The 27,892-nt window shown below is 41.0% G+C and overlaps 1 protein-coding gene across 1 annotated transcript in view; it reads left to right on the forward strand.

Moving 5' to 3' along the window:
• Positions 1-27,892, forward strand: part of KCNH5 (potassium voltage-gated channel subfamily H member 5) — a 159,522-nt gene that overhangs the window by 86,018 nt on the left and 45,612 nt on the right. The window contains exons 8-9 of the mRNA XM_038138200.1: positions 12,249-12,448; positions 23,834-24,086. Coding sequence (XP_037994128.1) covers positions 12,249-12,448; positions 23,834-24,086 — 453 coding nt within the window. The remainder of the gene's footprint in view (positions 1-12,248; positions 12,449-23,833; positions 24,087-27,892) is intronic.

The raw sequence follows: 27,892 nt of genomic DNA on the forward strand, positions 1-27,892 counted from the left end.
AAATGATGATGGTGATTATTATTATTCCTAATTCTAACTATGAATAGGCATGAAGAAGATTAAAATTGTGTCCCAAAGGCCTTCTCTCCTACCTTTGGGAAATTTCTCATACAGCTTCTCAAAGGAAAATACACTCATACGTGTTTATTGCCAACCCTAAAACTCACTAACATCAGCAGCTACTTTTTATTGACCTCAGTGAATTATGGACTACAGCCTCTGGGAAAAATGACTTCAGATTAATATCATTAAGAACTAAAGCAGGTTAGCTTGCAAATTTGGTTCAAAGTGTTTTTATTTAGGTTAGGTAAACGTGTTTTAATGTTATGCTTACTAATATGTACTCACAGGAACAAGCTCTTGCATAAAATGAGAACTGTGTGAAAGATTGTTTCTCCCAAACCATCAGTAGAGGAGATGAAGAGGCTCTGCTCCGTAGTTAATAAATCTGAATGCCTGAAAAGATTAAAGGAAATATTTGCAATTTGATCAAACAACTGTGGGGAATAAGATGAACTCCTTAGGGATTGGGTTTGTGAAACTGAATAAAAAATGTAAAGAAAAGAGCTTTGCAAAGTCAACTGCAATTAATAGTTCAGTATAAAATTAATGTACTGTACTGCAAGGGCTTGGGGAGAAGCAGGCTGGAAGGCCTGAAGAGATGTGCTAATAGATGGGTTGTTGAATATCATTTTCCTGGGGTTTGAAGACTCCATCCTGCAGGGCTTGCAGCAGTTTCTTACAGAAGTAGTTGGTGGTAGGACAACTCAACGTGAGAGATACTGGTGAGAGATACTTGCAGGTGTTTAGTAGCATGCAAAAAACATGACTATACTGCCAAACTCCCCATTCCATGTGCAATGCCTGTTTTGTGTGTAATTTCAGATGTCATTGTCCCTAAAAAAGGACATTATTGGCACACGTGGCCAGCTATGAGTGCTGAGAAACAACTGAGGGGGGCAAAATAAGTGGGGGGAGAGACCCTGCAGTCATTCCCTCAGCTCTTAACATGTGAGCAAACCTGTCAAAGGCATCAAGGCCACTGAAATTAACCTCTTGCATTTGTGGTTGATCTCACTAGTGTGTGAATAAAAAGAACAAGATGTTCAGTGTTAATGGCACGTTCAGGCTACTAGACTGGAGGGCTGAATGTGTCTTTTAGAAACTGATGCTTTCTCCTGCTGCTAAAGAGTTAATGCTTGAGAGATATCCCATCCCATAACTGTTATAACTGTTGGGTCAAATCTTGATATTTTTATTCTGTCAAATGTCTTGTTTATTTTCACTGGACTTTCAGGGTTGGCTTTGTCACTCTTGGGTAACATCCAAGAACAGCTTTGTCCTGCTCTGGGAAATCAGTCCTGCTTGTAGTAGAAAGATGATAAAATCTTCCCAGTTATTGTGACCTAAACTGTGATATTGGCATAAACCTAAGAGAATTTTAAAACAATTAAATTTTGCACAGACTTTTATTTTTAACTCATAGTTGTATCTAAATGCAGCTTAGGAGACAGCTTAGGAGAAGCATAGGAGAAAACTCCCTTGTGCTGCAGGTCTGCTGAATCCTGAAATCAGGGTTTCTGCTTTAATCCAGCAATCCCACCACAGAAGTGATTGTGAAAAGGACTGATGAAATTCAGTGTCAGTGCACACAAATGAGTAGGTAGCTATACCTGCACAGTAATGTTTTCTGAATTAGCAGCTCCCACTGAGGGATGACACCTGACTCTTGCTGCTGAGAGTTCCTTGAAAATATCGGTGCAATATTCAGTACCAGTCAACAAAAGGCAAATGGGATTCCTGGGCAGGCAATTGAAATTAATGTTGTTGCACCACACTGCACTGCTCTGCAGCAAGATGCTGTAAGATTAAAAAGGGTGTCTAAAAGGTGACAGGAATGAGGCATGGGATGAGGGCTGGAAACACAGAGTGGGCGATGGTTTTAAAAACCAAGAGTGGTGTGAGGGGGTTGGAGAGGAGCAATTACTCACTTTCTAGAAAGGGTGGCTGAGGGTGGTCAGTGTAAAGGCTGGGGCAGCCAGGCTTGCAGAATAGCACAAAAAATAATGCTTTGGTGAGGAAAAATCTCAGAAATGGATTTGTGCAGTGGTATTAGATATTCTGGGTGGAGATGGTTGGTGTGAGTGCAGTCCCTGGGCTCTCTAGGTTTGTGGAAAACTGAAAGGAGTGGCTCAGGGCAGGAGTGCACTCTGCACCCTCTTTCTTGAGCTCTTCTCATAACTATCTGGATGGGCTGCAGTCAGGGGATGGGTTTTGGCTGGGTGAGCAGTTATTGTGGGGCTGCTTGTCACATTTATCACTGTACACATCTCTGTGTTCCCATCCCTGGCATCTTCCAGGCACTGTCTGGAGCTTTACAGCAAGAACACCGTGGTCCCACGGAGCAACTTCACTGCAGCATCCCAGAGCAGAGTTGAGTGCATTTTAGTGAAATGGGACATTTAAAAATGCCACGAAACAGTCATCAAAAAAGTCGAAGGAAAGTGATAAAATACACTCAATTATTCTCCTCAGACACTCTCCAGACACCAGTGTAATTTCATTGACTTCAGTGAAATTAGTGTTAATGTAGGAATGGAAATGCAGCAAATCTAATTCCAGCATCTCCTTCCTGGAATAGTGGGCAAGAAAACAGAGAGGTAATCAGGTAGAAACAAGTGCTGATCAGAAGGAGTTGGACAGGGAGGAGGGGAGCTCCAGGAGCTGCTGCCAGGAAATAAAGATACTTTTCCAGTCTCCCATAGTCATGGAAAGTTCAACAATACATGCACTGAGGACAAAATGAAAAACTAGGCTTTATTTGGTCTTAGTTTTATGGTATATGCAATCTTTTGTTGTTCTTTAGAATATTCTCAAATGCCTTCTGCCAGGACAACATTGATGGCTAGCAATGTTTTAGCATCGATGGCAAGCTAGTCCTGTGCAAACATTTACCTTTGCAGAGGACTTAGTGCAGTGTGCTAGCAATGTTACCAGGAATGTTTTTTGGTTTTGGTGTTATGGAGAAGGGAATGGTGCAGACCTGTGGGACTGGTGGAGAGAAGTGGAGGTAATGTGAAAAGTACAGTACTTGGACAGCTCGTTTCACCTGAAAGCAGATATTTTTATAGCTTTTGGAGTTCTGATGTCCAATTCTACAAATAAAATCATAAATAATAAATAAATAATATATACTACTATCTGGCTTTGTGATCCTCTGATGAACAACACAAAAACATTTTTGGGGTGTTGTCTGCCATTTTGCCCTTCACAAGGGTGCTTTGTGTCACTTTGCAAAGGTGAGCACAGAGAGTCTCTGTAGGACCGTAGGTGTTCTCTGAAGTGCTGTAAAAGCTCCCCAAATATACTGGAATTCAAATCCATTGTTTAGGGAATAAAACCTTTTTCTTAAGTGCATTCACCTTCCCCATAGAGTCTTCTGCCCTCGGTAAGAAGTGGTTTTGTGGCAGCTCTGAGTGACTGCCAAGCCATAGACCAGTGACAAACGCGGTCCCACCACCGAGTCAGGCAGGGGGGTGGATGATGTGCTTTGAATGCACAAAGGGTTAATTGATAGTGCTGAGTGCCAAAATGAGAGGCCAGCTTCTTTCCTCCTCCCAGAGGGATGCAGCACAGAGCAGGACATGTGATTCATAGAGTATGAAAGTGGGAAACGTGCTTGTTTTCACAGTTGGGTTTCACTTGGCTATTGGCTGTTCTACAAGACAACCACAGAGGAAGCTCTGAAGAAGCTGTCAGGCTTGGTGACAGCTCAGCATCTGTCACAGCTAAATCAATACTGCCATGGAGGACAGGTTCCCAGAGTGAATAATCAAAGTAGAGTAAAGCTAATTCACCTTGAAAGTCTGAAAATGTTGGTGTGAAATTTTTTAGAAAAAACCAGCATTATTCCAGCAAAAGAGGAGAGGTGCTGAGCCCAGCCCTGAACTGTGCCCAAGTGTGGGAGTGGGGAGCAGGCTTCACACCAGTCATGTGCACAAATGTACTGATAAAATGGAAATCTGATGCTAATAAATTGGGCAAAAAGGAGTTTGGATTGGCCCTTATTGCTAGCAGTGTGCTAGGAACTCCTGGCTTGGTTTTGTGGAAAATATTCCATTGCAATATAAACTAAGGGTGTGTGTGAAGATGATGGATGTTCCACTTTTTTTTGGCTGTTAAGACTATTTTTTTTGCATCAAAATGTGATTTTCTTCCATTGTTCAGGTTTCTAATATTTAAAATTAAAAAACTGGAGGAAAAATGTTTTGCTGTGGATGGTTTTAGTTTTATAAAACCTGGAGGTGAATTTTTTCAACTTTTTGTGAAACTTTTTTTTTCCATTGGTTTTAGTGCAAACATGTCAGGGAAGAGAAATTTAATCAGATATAATCTGTCAGCATCAGATGGAAAATTTTGGATACAAAAGTTTGCTAAGCTCTGTGTAGAAGTGCTGAATTTGCTGGATAGAGAATTAGAGGGAAAGTGCTTCTGTAGATGACTTAGATGAGTAATAAATATTATTCTTGAGTTCAGTGAAGCAGTTTTGTGGTCATTTTATGGAGCAGAATTACTCTGAAAATAATAGAATGGAAACATCATCTCCAAATTTGAGGCTTTTAATATTAAGGGTTAAGTACTTTAATTTGTTCCTAAAAATACCCTGTAATTACTCACAAAAATCCATTTCACACAGAGTTCAGGCTGAGTTCTACTAAACACAAGCAATATTGTTTTACCTGTTCTCTGTCTCATTAATATTTTCAGACAGATATTGTATAAATTCTCACTGTTATGGTAACAGATGTGTTTACCACATCTCTCAGGGCTGTACATGGCCTGTACTTTACAGCTGGAATAATTCCTTTAATTGTCCCAAATCCATTCTTGTTATTCGTGCTAAGATAAAACCGAACATTTAAGTAAATGAACAAGCAAAATAGGATTTTAAACAATTAGAAAGAATGAGCAAATTAGAAGACTCAAAGGAAAATTTGCACCTGCCAAAATTCTGAGCCCACTGATGTTGTATGTTCATTCACCTTTACTGTGTATGTGTGTATGTACATATATAAATGTGAATTTATGAGAATCTAAACCACACCAGCACACAGATTTATACAGCACAAACTTCTGCACTGGCATACACATAAAAAAAGAGCCCAGGAGCACAGAGCCAGAAGCATCTTTTCATACAGTGCAGTTCTTTGGAGGTGTGTTTACAAACTTTCCATTATATTTTAACAAGACAGGCAATTTAGGTGGTGTTCCCAGTGTGGAAGTGATGTTTTGGCATCCTGCCTCCAGCAACATTGCTATCCTGAGTTCATCTTAATGTGACAAGAACTTGGTGTCCCACTAAAAAAGAAAAAAATCCTTTAAAAGTATTAAGGGGGAAAAAAATCAACAAGAGAAAAAAACCTCGTGGCTCAAATCCAGCAAGGAGCTGTGAAGTCATTTCACACAGGGATACTGACAGCTGCCAACTTTGCTCAGGAATCTTTTCTCTTTGAGATGATCCCTTTGGTTCCTGTGCTACAGTTCAGTAGTGCTGGAGACCCTTTGTGTCCTGTGCTTGTTATTGGTGACAGTTTTGACACACTGAGGCACAGAGAGGAAGGCTCAGGATGGTTTTGAATCCTGGGTCTTAGTTCTGAACAGCAACAACAGTAAGGACTGTTTTTTAGATGGAGAATGGAAAGAGAAAGATTGATGTGATAGGTGGATGATTGTCTGACAGACACAATTCAGCTTTTTCTGAAATACTGGAGAGATTTGCATGGAAATGAGGCGATGTTGGAGATAATATTCAAAATGGAGAAGATGATAAATAAGGATGGAGCGAAGTGTGTTAGAGGCACAGAAGTTGCTGGAATTCATGGTGAACGTAATTCTCATGAACTTTGGTTAACTTCTGCTTCTCTACTTTCCTCCTGCACCCACTGTAATTTCTTTAGGGAAGTGATTGTGTTTTAATTACCATTTACCTTTGCACAGGACTTAGCGCAGTGTGTGAAATGCTAGATGTGCCATTTGGCGAGGAGGTGATGGCTTTTTGAAGAAACAGGAATGATGAAGCATTATTATAAGAAATGGTTTCACTCATTTCACTAGTGAATTCTCATCTGTGTTTGTGTCATACTGTTCTGCTAAATGGTAAGTTAAATATTCCTGCCCCACCTGTCACCATCAAAAGCTGTGAACCATTAAACCCAACTTCCACTGCATATGAAATGTGTAAAAGAAGCCCTAATCAGCCTTTTACTTCAGAGCTCTTAGAGAAAACGATTCTAGAATTAAGGCCTTTTCACTGCAAAATAAGGATTTTTCCAGCAAAGTGATGCTTTTACCATTCAGTTAACACAGGGTACTGCTGTTTGCCCTGCTGCCTGTTGTGGTGTAATTGCCACCATTTTTCAGGCTGTGCCTTCCCATATGTTGCTTAACACCCTTGACTAATGTGATGAGGAAGAAGCAGACCCTGGCAGTTCTAAGACCTGTAAAGCTTTCAGATGGAAAGAAATGCAGGAAATTCAATCAAAATACCAACAGGAACCCCCTGAGCTTGTGCAGGGCTCTCTTTCTGATGGCTGCCACTGCTTCTCAGGTGAAGGAACAAAGTAATCTAATGACCTGAGGTGGCTGTGGAATGGGATGTTGGGCAGGGAATGTGTGTGCAAACTGAAGCGCTTAGCATCAGACCTGGGGGCCCTTGGCCCCTCGACCTCAGGGGGTTGAAATGAGGAATTTTGTTGTCTGTGCTGCTGAATAAACTCAGCCAACTCCAGCTCTTGTCCATCATTGCCACAGGACTGGAAGCCAAACTCACTGATAGCTGTGGACAGTGGTAGCTTTAATTTAAGACTGTGTTTTGCAATACCATTTCAGCCAGTCTTGGCTTGCAGCTCTGTGCAAAAGTGCAGGTGGTCAGGTCATCACATCTGCGTGGCAGCAAGGCATTGGAGCTTTAAAGTAAGTATGTTCCATTAGCTGAGTGTGCTCATGGAAAAAAAAACCAAAAAGCCCCCAGGTTCACCATTTAAAAACTAGTGACTGACCATGCAAGTGCAGTTGAAAGCCTTCATTTTAATAAGAATTTATGCATAATGAATGCCAAATGCCCAAATGCCTCTAAATCAGCTGTTCCTCCCTTCTGTGCAATGTCCCCTGCAAAGGGAAGAACAGTGAGAGCTCCTGCACTTTACTACTGATAGTCATCTAATTTACATATTCATTAAGTTCTTGTCAAGCAAATATCAATGTTAACAGGGATTTTACAGGCCTATCTTTATTATCACTATTATCTTAATTTAGGATTTGCCCTGCTGTAGTATCAGGAAGGTTTAAAGAAAGAGACTGGATGTGGCACTTGATGCCATGGTTTAGTTGAGGAATTGGGGCATGCGTTGACTCAATGATCTTTATGGTCTCTTCCAACCTTGTGATTCTGTGAATTCTGTGAATTCTGTGAGCTCTGTGAAGCTGCTGGGCCAGGAAAGCAGGGGTGGGTGTCCGGTGGACCCAGGGAGGAGGGAGCAGTGCACCTTGTGTGGCTGCAGAGTGGGATGTAGAATGCCACCCAATGCAGGACACACGTCTGGGCCAGGCTCTTGGTGGGCTTTTGACCAGACACAACAGTGTGCAACTCCCCCCTGATTTTAGCAGTCAGGTGGTTTTGGTGAGGAGTTCAGAGCTGAATTCCCTGGCTGAATCCAGACCTTTGTCCATTAGCTTCTCCTCTGCAAAGTGAGTGGGACAATGGGGCTTATGCGAGGATAAATACATTGGATGATGTGTCATGGGATAATACAGTGATCTGGCTGCAGGGGTAATTGGAAGAAAGTTTTTTTTTTTTTTAATACTTTGGATGGTTTTGGAAGAAAAATCCAAAAGTTAGTGTGCTCTGGTTTTGGCATCTCCCTGTAAATGGGGAAAAGCAGTGATTGAACACTAATGTAAAACATTGCTGGGGTGGGGGAGAGTATTTTAACAGCAAAATATTTAGTGGGGCCAAGGATTTAGAATCAGGGTTGGCCTTTTGAAGAGCTGTAAAACCACGGGGCCGTGTTGGTGCTTTCACTGGCACAGCTGGCAGGCGGGAGTGTCCCTGAAGGGGAGAGGTGGGAGGCTGGGGCTGGCATCAAAGAAGTGCTATAAAACAGTGATGGGGGAGGGGGCTTAGCAGGATTATTTTCTCCCAAGTAGTAACTTGGTTGAAATGTGTTGGTGGATTTGAGGAAAGCTATTTCTGTTGAGAAAGTGGCAGCTTTTTGCTGCTGCAGCATCTCAGCGAGGCTGTTTGATGCAGGAGATGGCCACTGCCTGGTGTTGCACCAAACAGAGCCTGCAAACATTTTGCAGTCTGAGCAGATGTAGGTGAGGTGGAAAGAAATAACAGAAAATTGCTCAGCTTCTAAAAACATAAATCAGATACTTGCGTACTGGGTTTCTCTCTATTTATATTTAGTAAATTGTGTGGTTTGACCCTGTCTGGATGCCAGACACCCACTTTGGTGTCTGCAGAGGTGTTCCTGTCACTTTTCTCACCCTTCTCTTCTCTGGCTGCAGTTAATACCTCTTTTTTTTTTTTCATATTCTTAAATATGATACCACAAAGGTGTTACCATAATTTCTAATAGGCTCAGCCTTGGCCAGTGGCACATCTGTCCTGGAGCTGCCTGGCATTGGCTCTGCTGGACCTGGAGGAAGCTTCCAGCAGCTTCTCACAGAAGCCACCCTTGTGGACACAGAAGCCACCCTCTCAGTACCAAAATTAGGCTGTGCAAACCCAATGTAAAAAAAAAAAAGTGTATTGGAGTTTTTATTGAATCTCTCCTGAATGATAGAACTTTAATAATTCTTATCCAAAAATCTTGCAGGAATAGCTAATTTCAAAAATTAATTGAAGAAGTTGCAGCTAGCCTCAACATGCAGAAATGAAAATCTATATTTTTCCGGGATCACGGCTTCATAGAATTGTTTAAGTTGGAAAAGATCTCTATGGTCATTGAGTCCAACCATTAACCCAGCACTGCCCAACCCACCACTAAACCATGTTCCCAAGTGCCACAACTGCATGTCACTTAAATCCCTTCAGGGGTGGTGACCCCACCACTGCCCTGGGCAGCCTGTTCCACTGCTGGACACTCCTTCAGTGAAGAAAGTTTTCCTAATTTCCAATCTAACTCTCCCTTGGCACAGCTTGAGGCCATTTCCACTCGTCCTGTTGACTGATATTTGAAAGAAGAGGCTGGTACCCCCTCACTAATATTCTATACAATTGCAGTTTAGAGGAACATTGTATATGCTTGGATTAACAATACTCCAGGATGTAAGGAAAATCAGCTCTCTCAATTAAGCCTTCAGTTCCTTAAGGCAGATGTTCCTATCTGGATGTATTTAGCATACAGTCAGGATAATAAGAGATCTGAAATGCTTTGGGATTATTTAGGTAACTCTGAGTCATTTTTTTTTTCCAGAAAGTTCCTTATTTTTAAATAGGCTAAAACATTTATGTAATACCATTGCTAAATCATTCAGAAATGTACTTTATAAAAGTACAAATGTAGTAACATTTTATATGTAAAAATATATAGTACTTGGGTTCTTGTATGTAATTTTGGGGAGATTTTCCACACTTAAGAGTAAAAATAGAAACTACAATTACAGTTGGACCACTTACCTCACCTTTAGGACTGAGAAAAAATATTTCTGCATCATTACACCAGATTTATCTCTATAAAATTTAGTGAAGACTGTTCCAGATTTACACACATAGAACAATTGAGTTAATGAGCATTGCATGACTGTAGGAACATAACAGGAAATGTTTGGAGAAATTCAAGTCATTAAAGAGAAGGTGAATAAATGCAGTTTGACCCTAGCAGTCTTTTCATGAGATTGGGTAATTTCACCTTCAACCTCATCTCTCCTGTTTATTGTAAATGAAGAGACTAAATTAAAACGATTGAGTTTTAAGTGTATGAATAACCTCAGAGATTTCTTTACAGGTTGTTTAAATACTTTTACTGTAAAGAGAGGCACAGCATTTTATTTTCTTTCAGAATCTTTTGCACATGTTTTTTACTGCCAATTCCACCTGCCAAAAATAATTAAAATACAGCAAAAGTGAAGTGCCCTTGGTAGTGCTTATCTGCCTTTGTTTTTTTTTATAGGTGAGGGGTAAGACTCACACTTGTCACTTCAATATTTTCTCATTAAATAGAGATTCTCTGACAAATCTTCACTTGCTAATTATGGGCAAAACGGGTTATTGATGGAGAGCCTTAACCCTTTGAAGGTAGCAGCAGCATTAGATTCTTGTCAGCATCTCCAAACTTTTGTTGCATACCAAGACCTACAAAACGATAAACCCAGCTTTTTATAAATTACCTCCTTTTCTAGTTATCATGTAGAGAACAGGGATGGGGAGAGGACTTACAGAGAGAGGTAAATGATGAAAAATCTTCTCTCTCCCCAAAATCTGCAAACCACCCTCAGCAGCGTGTGGGCATGGGGGAGCACCACGAGTGAGGAGAGCCTTTGAGGCACAGCTCCAAAGCTGTGAAGATCTAAGTAGGTTCTCTTTAACTCTTTGCCAAAGATCCCCTATGCAGTAACCTGTGAGAGAAGTGGAGTATTTGGATGAACTCAACCATTTTTACCATTTCCAGTTCAAAAGGAAGGCTTTAGTTTCCAACAGAGAAACAATGCTGAGTTTGTCTGTGCAGTCTCCACAGCCTGGTGGATTCTGGCTTAGTGAGGTATTGCTGGGTGGTGTTTACACGATTTTTTTGTACTTGATTCAATGATTTATTCTACCCATAATTTCTTGAAGAAACTTTTTTTTTAAGTGCAGCTTTTCCAGGACCCTATGAGACACAGAACAAGAATTTCTTCTCTGGCTTTATATTTTTCTACAAATCCTCTCTGCCAAGAGGAGGTAATAGGTGCCAGTTGCTTCAGCCAAGCTGCTTTCACCATGCCATTCTTAGCTGTTTCCAGCCTGGCAGGTGACAGAGTTGCATCTCTTTGTGCCAGTCTTGCAGGGCACATTTTCAATCAGCCTGTGCTCTGGGTAGGTCTGCATGGCCAGTTGGGTTGGAGGCACTGGATTTGCAGATGCAGTCTAGCTGTGGCTAAAGGTCGTAGGAATTCTACTTCTGCAGAAAAACAGCATTTTGGGGGCAATTGGGGCTTCTCTATACATTTATAATGATTTGCAGTAACATCTAACATCAGGGATATTGTGCCCTCACATACCTGATGAGATGAGTGCATGATAAATCAACAGCTGTTCAGAAGGATGAGGGATGTTGCACTTAAGAGAAGTGATATTTCATCAGGTTTGTCCTACTGCAGAAGTCCAAAAGAGCAGAGAAAGCTAAAGAAATAAAAAAGTCATGTGGCATTCATCCATCTAAACTTTTTTATAATCCATATGCTTGTATTCTTAAGTGTTGCTATATGTCTGAATGGATACAGAGGTATAGAAAAATCTTTCTGTAGCTTGCAGATATGACACAGCAATCAGAAAAGCAAGGAAGAAACCTGCCCTTGCAATGTCACACAGACTGTTATTCTGCTCTGTTTTCTTAAACAGAAATCTTGTGCTCATTTGTGCTCCACATTGTGTGACTTTGTTCGGTTTGAATCCTGTATTTGTGATGAACTTCGACATCTGATTTCTACCTGCACACATAAATATCACAGTGTGAAATGGGAGTACGGTTCTTCTATTAGAAAGGTTTTAGGAGAACACCATGTTTCTTTAAAAATGCCACCTCTCATGTAGGGGTGATGTACAATAGAAAATTGGTTTGAAACAAAGTGGGATTTCTGGAATGAGGTAGAAATGGGCTGTGTAGAGGGAAGACATTAAGCACTGAGTGATAGAAGGCATTTTCCCCTTTCACAGTGGCTTATTTCTTACCATTTGTAGGCTGCAGGTTTTGGTTTTTTTTTTTAAAGCAATATGGAAATGCATAGCTGAATTCTGCTATAAAGTATGTCTGAGCAAAGATTATTAAAAATGACAGGCACATTTCTGAGTATTTGATAATGTCAAAAACAGAAGTAGTGCAGCACTTTGGTATTATGAGATACCAGAATATTTCTCTTTTCTGAAAAGTCTGTAATGTCTAATGTTAGAGTGTAAAACATAAAGTTCTGTGACATTATCCTTGAATTATGATTAGCATTTACTAGAGCATACATGTTTATTTTAATTTATTATTTTTTTTTCCCAGCTCTTCTTTATGCAACTATTTTTGGAAACGTCACCACCATTTTCCAGCAAATGTATGCCAACACCAACCGGTACCATGAGATGCTGAACAATGTGAGGGATTTCCTAAAATTATATCAAGTCCCAAAAGGCCTTAGTGAAAGAGTCATGGATTACATTGTCTCAACCTGGTCCATGTCTAAAGGAATCGACACAGAAAAGGTATGAGTACCTGAGGTAACAGTTTGGATAGCAAGAGTTTGTGTCCATTGTGTGCTTTCTTCTATATAGCAGCTTATAATTTACTAACAAGTTCTTAACTGCATGCTACACCTTTATTATGTTTGTGTTTGGAAAAAAACTGACTGTTTTAAAAATAGACTGTTTTGCTGCTTTGAATGTATGCCTTTATTTTTCATTGTTGTAAATGTTTTCTGCTTTCCAGTCTTGGTTCATCCAAATGCTAAATAATTTTAATGTACTTAACTATTGAAATCAATGGGAAATTGGTCCTTAGATTAGCCCAAGAACATAGTTTGGTGTCTAAACTACATCTGAATTATCCTGAGAAGTATTGGCATCTGTGCATTGCAATTAAATGAGTTTGATTGGCTTGGACCTTTTGCTGATGCCCAGGACATGGGCGTATCCATCAGCATAATTAGCATAAGGTTTAATGGCAGTAGAGATTGATCTCCCTGAGCTCAAATCTCTGGACTGGCACTTCAGGCCTTTGGTGGGGAGGTACGGAGAATGTGATACCATTGGCATCCATGCCAGGGTGGAAGTCCTGCAGGACTTTGGCCCTCAGAAGGAGCTGATCATTTAGGTTTCTTCAAAAGCTGGTTTAAGAAGGTCATCTTTGGAGAGTGATTCATCATGTGCCAGGGCTGACCTCATGGCTTGTCCTCAGGAATTCTCTTTCTGCACTGCATGTGCAGTGAGCCTGTCCAGCCTTGGATATTTCAGAGAGCTGAAGTCAGATGAGGAAAGGATTCCAGCTGCAATGCCTTCAACATAAGGCAAGATAAAACAGTTTTAGGTACAGATTTTTGTTCAGTGGGGATCAGCGATGCTCCTGTGGCTCCTGTGGACCTGGTGCATGTCAGCTTAAATTAGGCATTCAAGCTCCAGTATCCATGATTTCCCTCCTGAGAACTTAAAGGCCAAGGGTCCAAAGGAGTTAAGGAAGAGTCATGACAGATGACACATGACTCTTGAAATGTGCTTGCAGAACTTGAAAGTTCTTTCTTCAGTTGAATCTCTGGTGCAATATGGGAGGGTGATGCAGATCATTTAGGGGTGCCAGGATGAAGTCTCTGCACAGAAAAATTTAGTCTTACGTCATGCTGGTGCAACACCAGTTCTCTGATTTATCATCTGCTGTGAAATTCAGTTTACCACCACAAATACAATTACTTTAAGTAGCAAAAATCTTTATTTCTTTGATTCTTCTGCTTCAGTATGCCACATTCTTTAATATGTTAACTTCTTATACACTAATACCCTAACTTCCTAATCCCAATTCACAAGTGTTAAAAGTGAGCTTTTCTATTCTAAACTCCTGTAAATGCATTCAGTCCTATTGTATAAACTTCCAACGACATGAAAATTCAACTGCCATTTGCATTTATCTCCTTGCTATTAAGCCAGAGTCCTGTGTTACTCCACCACAGTTTCATTAAATTTTAATGATGCTTTGCAGTTAATTAGGAGAACCTATGCTTTGATTACTGAAATTTCCTACCATAGTTTCCGCATGTCCGGTTTTATAGATGATAAAAACACAGTTAGAGCCCTAATCTCTGACTCATGGCAAGCATTGTTCTCTGGTCTGTAAGTTGGAGTGGCTGCTTAGCTAGATAATTAATTTACCTGTAAAATCTGTGACTTAGGTTTTTAACAATTTTCCCTTAGTGAGGACTTGCCTAAACCTAGGCCTGGGTGCAAATCCAGTTTAAAACAGTGGAAGGATTTCAGGAACCTCTGCATCTGGACATCAGTAGTTGCAGTTAATCGAGCTTCCCAGAAAAGCCCAAGGTTCAGAAGAACAGAGACAAGAGAAACGTAAGAATTTGAGCACAAGTTTGAATATTTTGGTATTTTGTGTCCCTTACAGCCTGCAAGTCTGCAAAAGCAGCAGCTCCAGTGGCCTGTAGTGCCTGCACAGAGCAGCCCGGGGCTGTACGAAGGCAAGGACAAGGCAGTTTGCTGTCTGCTGCAAAAAACCTTTGCCTTTAGCAAAAGTTTGGGAAGCTGTGTTGCAGCCAGTCTTACATTTATCTCCACTCGGGAAGGTGTTATGATTTACTTCACCCAAACAAAATGGTGTGCTTCACCCAAAACATTGTAAATTCCAGCTGGAAAATTATAGAGACAGTGGTACAGCCCTAGAGATTGGCCATCTAGGGTGCGTGGTTTCTCTTGCCTCAGGTCTTTCATTAACCCTTCAAGCCTTGCTGTAAAACCCTCTGTACCTAAATTGCATCCATCTGCACCAAACCTAGAGCAGCCAGAGGGACCCCAAGGTACCCAGTATCACATCAGATTTATTTTTGTGGCTACAAAGGGGCTAGTGGGATGCACTGCACCCACAGCTGAGCTGCTGAGTCCAGACAGTGCTCCAGCTTGGTAGAGGGGATTATTGTTCCAGGTCTTGGATTGCTTCTCTGCACTGCTTCTTCAGGCAGCCTGGACTTGACCTTAGAGGTTTCTGCAGTTTCATTTTCAAAGCTTGAGCAATGGCATTCTGAGCAGTCTGTTGTGAGGATATATTTGCATCACATGATTTCCCATTTTCCTTAATTTTTATGAACTTTTCATTAAGCTTCTCATATCCTGCAAAAACACATGTGCTCATGACACAGGATAATTACTGAAGAATTTCAGCTTTTCATTTTCCCTCAGACAGTTTCTATCATCCAAAGATGTTTTTCAACCTAATATACTCTATTACATCCTAAATTGTTCCACATGTATCTCCATGGTCACACTGGAGTGTGTTTTGGGACATCACTTGCTCCAAATTTGTAGTACATTTCACTCAGTCACTCAGCATGTTGAAATGGCTGTGTTTTCAAACCCAGATTTAAAGAACGAGTAGAAAGAATGCATTTTTTTTATATGAGCATTACATTAGGTTTCTGTGGTGTTGAACAATCCCAGCACTGATGGAGCAGGAGTTAACATGTGTTTCTCTGATAACTAAAGATTTTAAATTAGTGTGCTTGAAATCAAAATATAAGTTAAAAACTTGATTGAAATTACTACCACTGCACATCTGTTGATTTGTTGCTTCAAATATTTATCCCTGAATAGCACATTCATTGTGTAGTCTCAAAGAAGATCTTGGCCAAAAGTGATGAGTCCTTACATGAGAACTGAAGGCAAAGTGGAAGTTAGAATGGAGGAGGTGAAGTTCAAGTCCTTGCTGCCTGTGTAGCAGGATGTCCTGAAAAGAATTTAAAACCTCAGTGTGTTTTCCTTGTATGTGGAAGAGGATTTGGTCTCCCACACTGAAGTGGAGGTGCTTTAAGCTCAGAATTTTGGCTCCCCTGATCGCCTTGGGAATAACTCACCTTTAAATCCTGCCTTCAGACCACATTGCTTCAGCCTGTCTCTGAGTGCTCACAAACAAGGAATTAACAATGACACTAAAAGCATTAGCATATTTATTATTATTACCTAAGGGGAAGCAAGTGGCCTCTGATCCATAATCTTAAATCACTTAAACATGAGAGCCCTCCTCTGACAGCTGGGATGAGATATGTAATACATGGACACTCATCTCCTGGTGTAACTGTGGCTCAAAGAAGATGAGATTTTTTTGGTTTTTTTATGTTTAGTGATGCATATTTTTGGGTTACTCATCTAATAACAAGCAGGGTTAAAAACATGACAAAACTGAAAAACTGTTATATATTAAGCAATATCTGTCATCCATCAGAACCTGGGGTTGTTTAGTGAGAGGTAGAAGGGGCAGTGCTTTCTTGGTATATGACCATTTTTAAGTGGATTAAAAAAATCTTTGCAGAAGTAATTTGGCATATGAAAAGCACTGAATTCAAATATCTTAGTTTTTATTAAAATATCCAGGCAGCAAATGAGAAATTTATAGATACTAGCTCTTCTGTAAGAAATAGGTCATTATCCAGGAAAGCAGAACAACCATTAACTAACATGCAGATGTCTCAAGGTCTTATCTAATGATAACACTCTGAAATGTCTGTAAAACCCAAAGATTTTCTCATCCTGACCTTTGTGCTGTTATATGGCTTACAATTTGCTCAAAAAGCCATTAAATAAATGTCTATCATGTTTTAACAGTAGTTTCCTTCAGAAAAGCCATAGGTTGAACGAGAAAAAAGTGATCTTATTTAGTTTCAACCTGAACATCAATGGCAATTGGGATAATGAAAGCAAATTCCACATTGCACTGACTGAAATGGAAATCACAGGAACATTACACAGTATTAGAATTATTCACTGCTAAGCTTTCATAAAGGAGATGGGTTTATGGTAAATAGACACAGGTTATAACTTCATTAAACTTGAATCTACATGAGGACAGCGCAGCTTATTCATGTTTGCTGTTAATAAGAGCTTCAAGAGCTGTAGAAATAATTAGTGATATCCTGAGACAAATTGAGGAATCAGGCTGCCATTCCTGCAGTGTCCCATCACACTGAGGTGTCCAGAAGTGCTGACTGGATTTCCTTGTGGATGAGCAGGAGTAGAAGCCTGCCAAGCTTCGTGGCCAAAGGGAACTTCCACAACATTAGCTGTGACAGCTGCCCACAGTTCCCTGCTGAGAAGGGCAGGTAAAAATTGTTTGGACAAGCATTTTTGTTTCGTTGTAGAGGCTGTGGAGATTGTTGGTTGTTCCTTGCAGATCAGGATGAGGTGAACAAGGAGTTGTGCCTCACCTCCCTAGAGCTGAGTTAGGAACAGGTACAGTTGGAATCCACAGTTCTCTGGAGAGTGGGAGGCAGGAGAGATGCTCAAGATCTCACTGTCCTTCCCATGGGTCCATGAGCAGGGCCGGTGCACTGGTGGGGCTTTCTGTTTCCCTTTTACGATTGTTATCCTCCTGGATGTACTCTGCAGGACCAGGAAAGAGTATTCACAGTTATTTCTGCCTCTTGCTTGTAATATCTTGAGATTAATACAGAATAAATGGTGAACTTGTCATGCTTGAGGAGATGCCAGGGCTGTAGAGTTGCTCATGAGCTTAATTCCTGGGGGAATAAGTCCCTGAGTGGATGGGCCAGGCAATTTCCTGGGCCACCAAAGGGATGGAGCAGACAAAGGGGCTCTCAGTTCCAGACCACATCTTGGGGAAGCTCTATCCACATCTGTTTTCATCTTTCAGTTCTCTGAGTGTCTTTACACAGAGCTGCATGTGAGAAAATGAAGCCGCCTCCAGAAGAAGCACAAAATGAAATAGTGCACTGAACAATTCCATTCTTCCAAGGGTGACCTTAAGTGCCAGAAGCTGTTGTGACTTGAGAAATTCTTTGATGTATGACATATTCTTTCTGATGTTTCTTTTTTGTTGTTTTATCTAAAAAGCTGGTTTTTAAGCATAGATTTCCCAGTAGTGTCCTATCCCTTGCCCAATTAGAAGGCTGTGCAATAATTTTGCTTGCTGTAGTTATGACAACAAAACTGAAAACTATAAAACCTTTAAATATTCAACCTTTAGGCAACCTGGGATCTACTACTTGGGGTCATCCACTGATGTTATTAGTGTGCCACTTTTCGGTGCATTAGAGTAGTAGCCCCTGTGCTGGTGAACCACTTGATTCCCTAAAGGACATTTTGTTGCCTTTCATCTTGCCCTGATTTTCAAACCCTTAGCCAGATTCTATCTGTCTTGACAAAACTGAATTTAATGGACTCTAGCAAATTTCTACTGATTTTTTTAATGTCTCTAACCAGTTACTTGGTTAAAAAAACAAGTTAATTTTGTTATGATACCACTAAATCTATCAATTTGAATCACTGGTTCAGCTCATATATTATTAACAAGAAAACAAGCCAAACTCAACTTAGATGTGATTTTCAGATCTCGATTTCAGAGCGTTTAAATCCAAGTGACCTTGGATCTCTGTGCAATTAAAACAGAGCACAGCATTGCTGCTGACATTGAGTTCTTAGTGCCAAGATACTCAGTGATGTGCTAAAGACTACCCTAATGCACGCAGGGTTAATCACTGCTCAGCTCCATACATCATCTTTGAGATCCTTACAAAATTACCTGATTATTGCAGAAAAATGCTGTGATTTACCAATCAGATGCTTTCTTACCTTTGTCTCTTTGGCCTCCATCCAGTGCTGAATGTAATACTTTTGGCCAGGCCTGAAATAGAATTCCATACTCGTATGAGCCAAATCTTCCTAAAAATCTGAGTAACTTGGTCAGCTGCCTAGTGAGTATTGTGGTTTTTTTGTAAAGAGCTGACCTTGATTCTGACTGCTGAATATGTCTGAAAACCCAGAGTGGCCTTTTTCCACAAAATAAAAAGACCTATTTGTGGCCTTAAATGGGTTTGAGGTTGGAGGAGTTTATTTTCTTTATTTTCAAAGCTGGCATTTTTAGTATCTCTGATATTTGTTACAGTTATTCATTCAGGAAACAGTCCTTGTTATTACACCATAGAATGTCAAAGCTCTTGGCTTGGTTATCAGTCAATATATTCCCTGCCCACAACCCCCAAAATGTGGGAATCCTGTGTGCTGAAAGAGAATTGATAGCTAATGTTCATTATTCATTGGCCTTTGCCCTTTTTGTTGACAAGTCTTAACAAATTCTATAACACCTGCTAAGCCATCCTGTAGTGTTTTCCAGCTGGGGAAGATTTTTTAACAAACACTAAAACCTGTAAACCCATCCTAAAAATTATTACTTGGACACGCTCTTAATCTGTGCAGTTTTTGTTTTGATTCATTTGCTTTTGTTTGAATTTTTTATAGTCTCTGCTCCCCATAGAGCTCTTTGAGCTATTCAGGAAGCTTATCTTGAACAGCCTGCACATGCTGAGGAAATGGATGAGAGAGTTAAAAAATCAGATGGAACCTCCTGGGGAGTTTAATTCCCCACCCCTACAGATCTCGAGCTGAAAAGACTGTGAGACCTTTTGTGCTAATTCCCTGTGAGTCTTCCAGAGCTGGTTCCTGCCTTTCCCAATCTCTAGCAGCAACCACAAGCCATTCTCTCACTGTCAGCATTTTCCAGATGAGATGATCTAGAGATGATGGTGCTGTTGAGTCTTTGCTCTGGGAGTTATCGTGCTGGCGTCTGTATCAGCTGGGTGCCAGGTGGTGATGGCAGAGTTCAGCAGCTGTCTTTCAGTGACTTTGAGGAGATTCAGTTTCCTGTGCAAAGAGGGAAAGTGGTAAATACTATTTTGTGCTTTCCTTTCTCCTCCCTCAGCTTTGGAGTGGGTCAGGTCTTTGTGGATACCTGTGTGCTGTTCAGGGAGCCTTGCTTCTCTCCTGGTGAAATCAGAGTCGGTACAGCCAGCAGAGATTCTCCTCTGGGTAGAATTCAGCTTTCTCCTCTGATTTTGCTCTGATATGTAGCAGGTTCTGTTCTTTTATGCTGCCTGGACACGTAGGGGAGAGCTGGCTGCAAAGTCTGTGGCTGCAGATTTATTACAGAGCAAATTCTGTAGCAGCACAAGCACCTGTCCCCTCCAAGTGCTCCAAACCCCTCAGTTAGCAAAGCATTGCCATCAGCCACCTGAATACCCTGCCTGCCTTACAAACTGCCTGTTTCACTGCAAAAGGCCACGGAATCTCCATGGAAATCTCCTCTGAAGAAATTTGTCCTGGTGGTTTTTTGCTGTGCTGCTGGAAGGACACACAGGGCAGAACCAATGGCCCGGCTGAGCTTTGGTTCTGCTGCCAGGATATGTTGGAGGCATTTCCCTCACAGTGAAAGGACTGACTGAGCATTGCAGGATATCCTCTTCCTTAACCTCATTTCTTTCTTGTTTGCATCCACATGAGTGCATTTGTACACAGTATGGACTCAGGGACGGCCATGGTGCTACTAGTTTGTATTTCTTTGGCTGCATGCTGCCTTAAAAATGCTGAGATCTCAGGGAGAGCAATTCACAATAAGAAGGTCCAAAGTCTTGTATTGTCAGTAAGGGGTCATTTTCATGAATATTCATCAGAATTTGAAGTGCTCATTTGAAGAGCATGCAGTAAACATGTAGCTGAGTATTATAATTGTCTATCTTTGCTCTCTTTTTCCCCGACATGTATCTACATTTATCTATAGCGGTCAACAATGCCTTGCCAAATCTTCTAGTCTTAAGTATTTGTTTTACTTGTCATCTGTTTCATTCTCTGTTCTCAATGCCTATGTAGCAGGCAAGAAAAATCAAATTAAGCATATTTGTTCCTGGCTAACTCTTAGATCATTACTCATTCACTGCTGATGTTGTTGGTAACTGATATCTCCGTATATCTCTGTACAGTGATTTGTCATTAGGAGAATCACTTTATCCTGACATCAGAAAATTTCTGAATTATGCTTTCTAAGGCTGGCTTTTCTCTGTGCAATGTATTTTTTTTTCTGTCTCTTCATATTACAGTGTGTAATGATAGATATGCTGCTTGTGTCTATAAAAAGAATAATTCTTTGAGTGTTCACTTTTAATACTCTGTATTTAAGTCTGTATTTGTGAGGGAATGGTATGCTGCTTTGCATCTGAGTGGCTTGTATTCTTGAGGGACACAATTATTTTACAGTCCAAACAAACAAAGGGTCTTGGAACATCTCAGAATCTTACAGGAACAACCTCTGCATCAGTTTAACCAATTATTTTCTGCCATTTGGAAGCTCAAAAGCTGAAATTTGGTAATCAGTCATGAATGAACACAGACATTTTTCTTAAGAGCAATGTTTGAGAATTCCTAGCTCATGGCCTTGTTAAGTCAAAAGCACTTAAATTTCTGAAAGTATTAAAGGGACATAAAAAACTTATAACCATGATTCAGGCCCAAGAGTAGATAAAAATGTTCAAAATCATCAATCATAGTAGAAAAGAAAGCAGAGTTTTTCATTAAGTTACTATTGAGATGAAGAAAGATGGCATGTTTCTGTTTTATTGTAATAAAGACAAACTTTCTGTTTGATCCATAAGTGAGGCCGAGGTGAAACAATCACTCTCAAAAGTAATTTTTTTTTTTTTTTTTTTTACTGAGAAACTAAGGTGTGCCCATATTTCTACTGGTAAATGGAATGACTCAGGTAAATAGACTTTAGTAAAATTGACATTTGCCCCTACTAAATTATGGAAATGTGATACAGAACATGGTCTACAGTGACTCAGACAAGATACTATTACTAATGCAAATGATGGCTTATAGAGAATATGCCTTGTCAAATGTGTTTATTACTATTTTTTATGATAAAGCATACTTATGCAGGGTATTTTAATGTTTTCTGTACAGCATTTTGTCACAGAAAAATACCATTAACTCAAATTGACTTACTTTGTGTTGACTAAAATAAAAACTAATGATCTGGTAGCTCTGGGAAGTTGGTTGTAAGTGAGAAAACCTCATGCAGAGGGAAGTTTCCAAAGAGAGCCTGTGCTTCATAGTGTTAGGCAGAAAAAGCATCTTCTATCTCTCTTGTTTTTTCAAAATTGAGAGGTGACCTGGTCATATGCTATGAACACATGCATGTGGAAGAGATTTATGAGTATTGCAGGTCTTTTATCTCAACAAGATCATAGATTCTCTGGCTGTTGGCTGAAAATTTAAAAAGAAAAAAAAAAAGAGTTCAGAAACAACACATGTTTTGAAAGAAAGAGGAGCTGTCCATTGGAACAAATACCCTGTACCATTTACAAACGTCCAGGCCATAATTTTACGAGGTAATTTGGGATTGATGGGAATATTTGGAGTGGAAGAGGTTAGTGCAGATGGTTATAGTAGTCCCTTCTCACCACACACTGTTACAGTACAGAGAATGGGAGTTTCACCTTTCTGCATTCATTATGTCTTTGAACCCAAAGGCACTTTGATCTATCTGAATAAGAAGAGGACTAATTATTATTATTAAAATAGAAGTTATTTATTCTTTTCACACTCTGTACTTTAGGAGCTTTAGTAATGCTTTGCAGTAATTTGTTTTATACCTCTCCTGCATTAAACAGAAATTAAAATCGTGGCTTGAGTTCATTAACATGACCATTTACCTCAAAGCTTAGTCAGGGTTACCAGAGTCTCCCTCTGCTATTATTCCATGATAGTCAACTCATTAACCCAGTGTTCCTGTCTCCTGCACTGTCTGCAGAGCAAGCTGCCAGATTAATTCCACACGATGGGAAATTAATCAGTACTATTGATCTGCAGTCTTCTTGATATGAGACTTACAGGGTGCTCTTAGTCTCATGCTCTTTTCTATCATTTAAACTAGAAAAACATTAAGAGGCTTTATGTGTTTCTTAGTGCAATTAGCTACTGTGCATTTTGGGGCTATGAGAATGTTAGTGTGTTTGGGAGGGTGTGCAGATATTAAACACACAGTTTACAAATCCAACAAGACCTACAGGTTTTCACTTTCTTTCTTCAGGCGTATTTGTGTTACTGTTTCAATAGGGAAAACTATTTAAGGTAAGACAGTAGTTGAAAGTCTTATTCAATTGATCTACAATGAAGATGTCTTCATAGTGAACTGTCGTTCACTCACCTTTCCTTTACATTTCATGAGGTTTCAATATGCTTCCTTTTTCCTCCAATCTCTTTGGATTTTCTAGTCTAGTAAGCCCTCCAGAGCAGGTAATTCCTTGTATATCTCACTGAAATTGAGCCCTGGTTGTGTTTGGACATGTGTTGGTAAGTGGTCACTACATCAAGACTTCTGAAAGTTGGTTTTTCTGAGTGTGAACAAAATGTGGTGGTTTTCTATTGTGGATGGTCTGTCTTTGCATGTCTTCAAACTCCTTCAGCTCTGTGTTTCCGTTCTGTGCTCCTGCAGGGACTGAGCATAGCAGCAGGCAGACAGTCTGGGACCAGGTCTGGAGGGACACCCACAGACAGGACAGAGCATTTCCACCTCTGGAAATGAGTGTGAGAGCAGTGAGCAATGAGCAGAGTGTAACAGAACAGTTCTGTCTTCCACATCACCCTTTCAGACGAAGTGAAAGCAGCAGATGGTTGGGAAAAGACTATCCCAAATCAGGATAAAACTCCCACCACAAGCTGTATGAAATGACTGGATGGATGGATGGATGGATGGATGGATGGATGGATGGATGGATACACAGATGGATGGATACACAGATGGATGGATGGATGGATGGATGGATGGATGGATGGATGGATGGATGGATGGATGGATGGAGGGATGGATTGGATGGAGGGATGGATTGGATGGATGGATGGATGGATAGATGGAGGGATGGATTGGAGGGATGGATGGATGGATGGATGGATGGATGGATGGATGGATGGATGGATGGATGGATTTCAAGATCCCCCCCAGGCACATCTTCAGACCCACCCCTCCGGTTTATTTCAAACAGCGGTGGCCTTGGTGTCGCATGCCCAGCTGATTATTTTTCCATCTTTTCTTTCATCCAGGTCCTCTCAATCTGCCCGAAGGACATGAGAGCAGACATCTGCGTGCACCTGAACCGGAAGGTTTTCAACGAGCACCCTGCCTTCCGGCTGGCCAGCGACGGCTGCCTGCGAGCTCTGGCCGTGGAGTTCCAGACCATCCATTGTGCCCCGGGGGACCTCATCTACCACGCTGGGGAAAGCGTTGATGCTCTCTGCTTTGTGGTCTCAGGATCCTTGGAAGTCATCCAGGACGACGAGGTGGTGGCTATTTTAGGTACTGTGATTTCTGCTTGTGGTCTGTGTGTGTTTTCCTTTTGCTGAGGTTTGAATATTATTTGAATAGTGAGTCTTGCCTAACATCAGCTGGGACTACGGGAAGCTAGCAGTTGTCATAAGGTGGAGATGCTGTGCCTCCAGAGATCCTTCTCTAGAGGCAAATCCTTCATTTTTTGTGCCATTGAGAGTGCTCTTTCTGCTCAGTATTGCTCACTGGTCACAGCTACAGTGTCTCTGAGCAGAAGAGAATGGCATCTGTGTGCTTGACGTGTTTTAAACTGAAGAAATGCACATTGTTTTATCTTACTCCCTCAGGAGGATTTCCACATTAACCTTCACACTGAAATTTTCATTTTTCTGTGTTCTAGCCCAGAATAACACCTGCAAACAGTCTCTGCAAGGAGGCAAAATTTTTGCTTGTAGTGAGCTGGCTTTACAGAAAATAGAGTCTGATCTGACTTTGCAAAGGGATGGGGTTACACCATGTATGTAACCACAGTCATGAGGACTCTGAGTAATGGGGGAATTTAGGTATATCATGCTGTCACTCCACTGTGCTGTCTGGTTTTGGGAAAGAGACCAGTGCAGACCCTTGTTAGCTTGTATGGGATTGGGAAAGGTGTGGCACATGGTGGGACTGAGTAGTCAGCACCGGTGTGGAGACGGGAATCCTCCTCAGAGACAGAACTGTGTGGAGGAAAAACTGCTGGCTCTGCAGAAAAACTACCCAGAGCCTGTCTTGCCTGTTTCAAATAGACCCGTTTGTTGTAGAACTCACACCCTGTTAAATATTTGCCTTTTCTTAAGGTGGAGCTGTCACTCCCTGAGGGCAAATCCAGTGGGTTCCTGGTCCTAGGGCAGTTGTCAGACCCCACTGAAGCTCTGTGCTGCTTCTTCCCTCTAAGGGTGGCTCCAGAAGGCTCCTGACATGCTTCCCTAAAAATATGTGTGTGCCTGGGACTGGGGTGGGATTGGGCAGAGTGTGGATGGGGCTGCATGGGAACAGCTCCCCCAGGGCATCACTCCCAGCTGGAGTAGGAGCTCAGGAAAACTCACATCCATGCTCTTTGGAAATACCTGCTGCACCTTTCTGTATTCTAGTGTACACTAAGGTTTTAAAAAAGAGAGATTTCATGTAAGAATGAATCTGTTTCCATATTCAGATGTGAAGTCATTACAATGAAAGCTCCTAAATCAACAATTTCCATAGGAAATTATTCCTTGTATTCCAGCTCACTGGACTATTTCATTTTTATAATTAATCTCAGTGATGATATCTTATATTTGCTTACAGTTATTTAGAAAACAAAAGGCTTAAGAGGAAGTAGCAGTATTTAAACAAATACATGGTTTTTAGAATGAAAACAGTAAGTATGTAATTTACTGAACTAACAGCTATCATTCTTGGATTGCATGCAAAACTTGATTGCAGTTATTAATGGATACTGTATGTTTGGAATGACAAGACAGTAAGAACTTTTTGTTTCTACCTTTTAGATGTATTAAATCTAGTATCTATGTTCATCCCCATTTGACCAGAGAGACTTTTAACCATATCTGGTTAAATGAATTACCTTTAATTACCAAAAGTGCCTTCAATTCTTTCATGACTCAGAGCTGTGTTCACCATGTACTACAGGGACTGGCAGAATGTGTAAATGTAACTTAAGGCAAGATAAACTGCTTCCTCTAGTCCTAGAACACACTGAAGAGTTTTTTCATACTCTGACAGATTATTTAGTAGAATAGTGAACTGAGTAAATTATGGGATATTTTGTCCTAAAAATTCATTTGTGGAAGAAAATCTCTCCCAGATGTAGTTGCAAAGGCATTTCTAGTGGCAGCTGTGGCACCTGAAATGGCAACTGCAGATCAGACACTGAAAAACGTAATTTTTATTGATCTGTTCTGCCTTGAGAAGTTCAAGAACAAAGAACATAAATCTGCCTGAGGGAGAGACCAGGTTTAAAAAAAGTGACTAATGGGAAACCTGAGTATATGCTTTGAATTCTCCAAGCATCTGCTGCCACACTGGTTTTCCCAGGGAAAGTCAACTTGCAGGATTGTGCTGCCAGTCTGTCCATCTTCTCCACCTCCCAGCAGTGACCTAGAGTAGAGGAAATGCAATAAGTATCCTTTGGAAACTTGTCCTCATTAATTTCCTCTATGAAAACAGGAATGAACAGGACATTCTGTCTGCAGCCTCTGCTCCTTGCAGAGGAAATAATAGTGCAATGTGGTTTAATATATTAGTGTGTTATTTGCCTTACTTAAGGAAAGAGGGAGGGAGAAGGGGTGTTTTGTTTTTTTTTCACCCACAGATGGATGGTTTGATGTATTTTTAAATGTGGAATATCCAAGAGAAGTGAGTCAGGTACGGACATCAAAACAGGTTAAGAACCATCATGTCCCATCTTTGCCATTCATGCTTCCGTTCGAAGTGCAGGGCTTCATCCTCCCTCAGGTCCTGGCATGAATCACTCCATGGATTTTGCTGCTTTTTCCCTTTGTCCATCTTCCCTTCTCATGTTCCCCTGCCTCCAGCCAGGGTGAGTTGGCACATCCAGCCTCCCTGCCTGCAGAAACGGTGTCCTCAGGAGACTTGGCATCCTGTCCAGGTGCTTTTCCTTTTTTCCACCTTCATGGAACAACCATCCTTTCTTTCACCAGCTTTCTTCCTGCCTCAACAGTGCCAGCTTTGGTGTTCCCTGTGCTTGAAATCAGGTGAAACCTGGTGATTGACAGGGTAACTTGCAGCACTGTGACATTTGGTTCCCCCCAGTTTGATTTTGTTCTCATTTGCAGATAATTAAACGCCCAGCCGCTGCAGTAATCAGCATTACAGGAAACACTAACAGTAAGAGAATGACTCCAGTTGTAGACCTGCAGTTCTTAGGACTCATTAAAGGAGATATCCAGGTGCCCCATTATGTTCCCCTCATTAGTTACCTCCCCTTCTCAAGGGCAGTGTCCCACCTTTTGCAGGTCCTGGCTGTAGCAGGGAGCACTCCATGTGCAGAGCTGGGGTGCTGCTTCACTGAGGAAAAGGAGACACAGACATTTTAACACAACTCATCTGCAGCTGCCAGGAGAATGGAGAAGGGCAAAGAGTCTTGTCTCTAATTATCCAAACTTTCCCAGCAAGCGAGGTGACCCTGAGAAGGCACGTCAGTAATTTTCCACCATCTCAAGCAGGAGTAAACAATTTTAACTGCCAGTGCTCTGCATGAGGAGGTGTTACCAGCGAAGGATCTCAGAGAGGACCAGGGGTTTGGAGTCCCCAGGCTAATGAAAAGAGGCATCAGCTACCCGAGGGCACCTCATAATTCACCCTGCTGCAATTAACCTGAATTTGCTCCTGATGAGGAGTTACACATCAGTGGCAATGCTGTCTCTGGAAGTTGCTTTCCAGCTCCTGCTATTTGCACAGCTGGCTGTTTAAGTTGTGCAGTAACTTAAACTGGGCATATTGATTAACAAGGTTTAAAGAAGTTGTTTTTTCAGCAGAAAAATAATGGTCTACTGCGTTCAGATGTTGATTGTAGGAATTGATCAAAAATATTGCTCGAGCTGCATGGCGATAAAAATATATTGAGCAGTGAAATCCTGGTGGGGGTTGCTGCTGAGTGAACTCAGTGTGATAGTCAAGTCAAAATGAATATAAATGTTATAGTTCATGTTTCAGCCACGCTTAGGGTCCTGATCCCATAGTACTCAGTTATTTGCCTTTATGTATTACATGTTAATTTGCAGCATGTTCTGCAAATAATTCCAGAGCAACCCATTGTTAATTGTTATTAGACA

The sequence above is a fragment of the Motacilla alba genome, chromosome 5, assembly GCF_015832195.1.
Source record: "Motacilla alba alba isolate MOTALB_02 chromosome 5, Motacilla_alba_V1.0_pri, whole genome shotgun sequence".
NCBI lineage: Eukaryota > Metazoa > Chordata > Aves > Passeriformes > Motacillidae > Motacilla > Motacilla alba.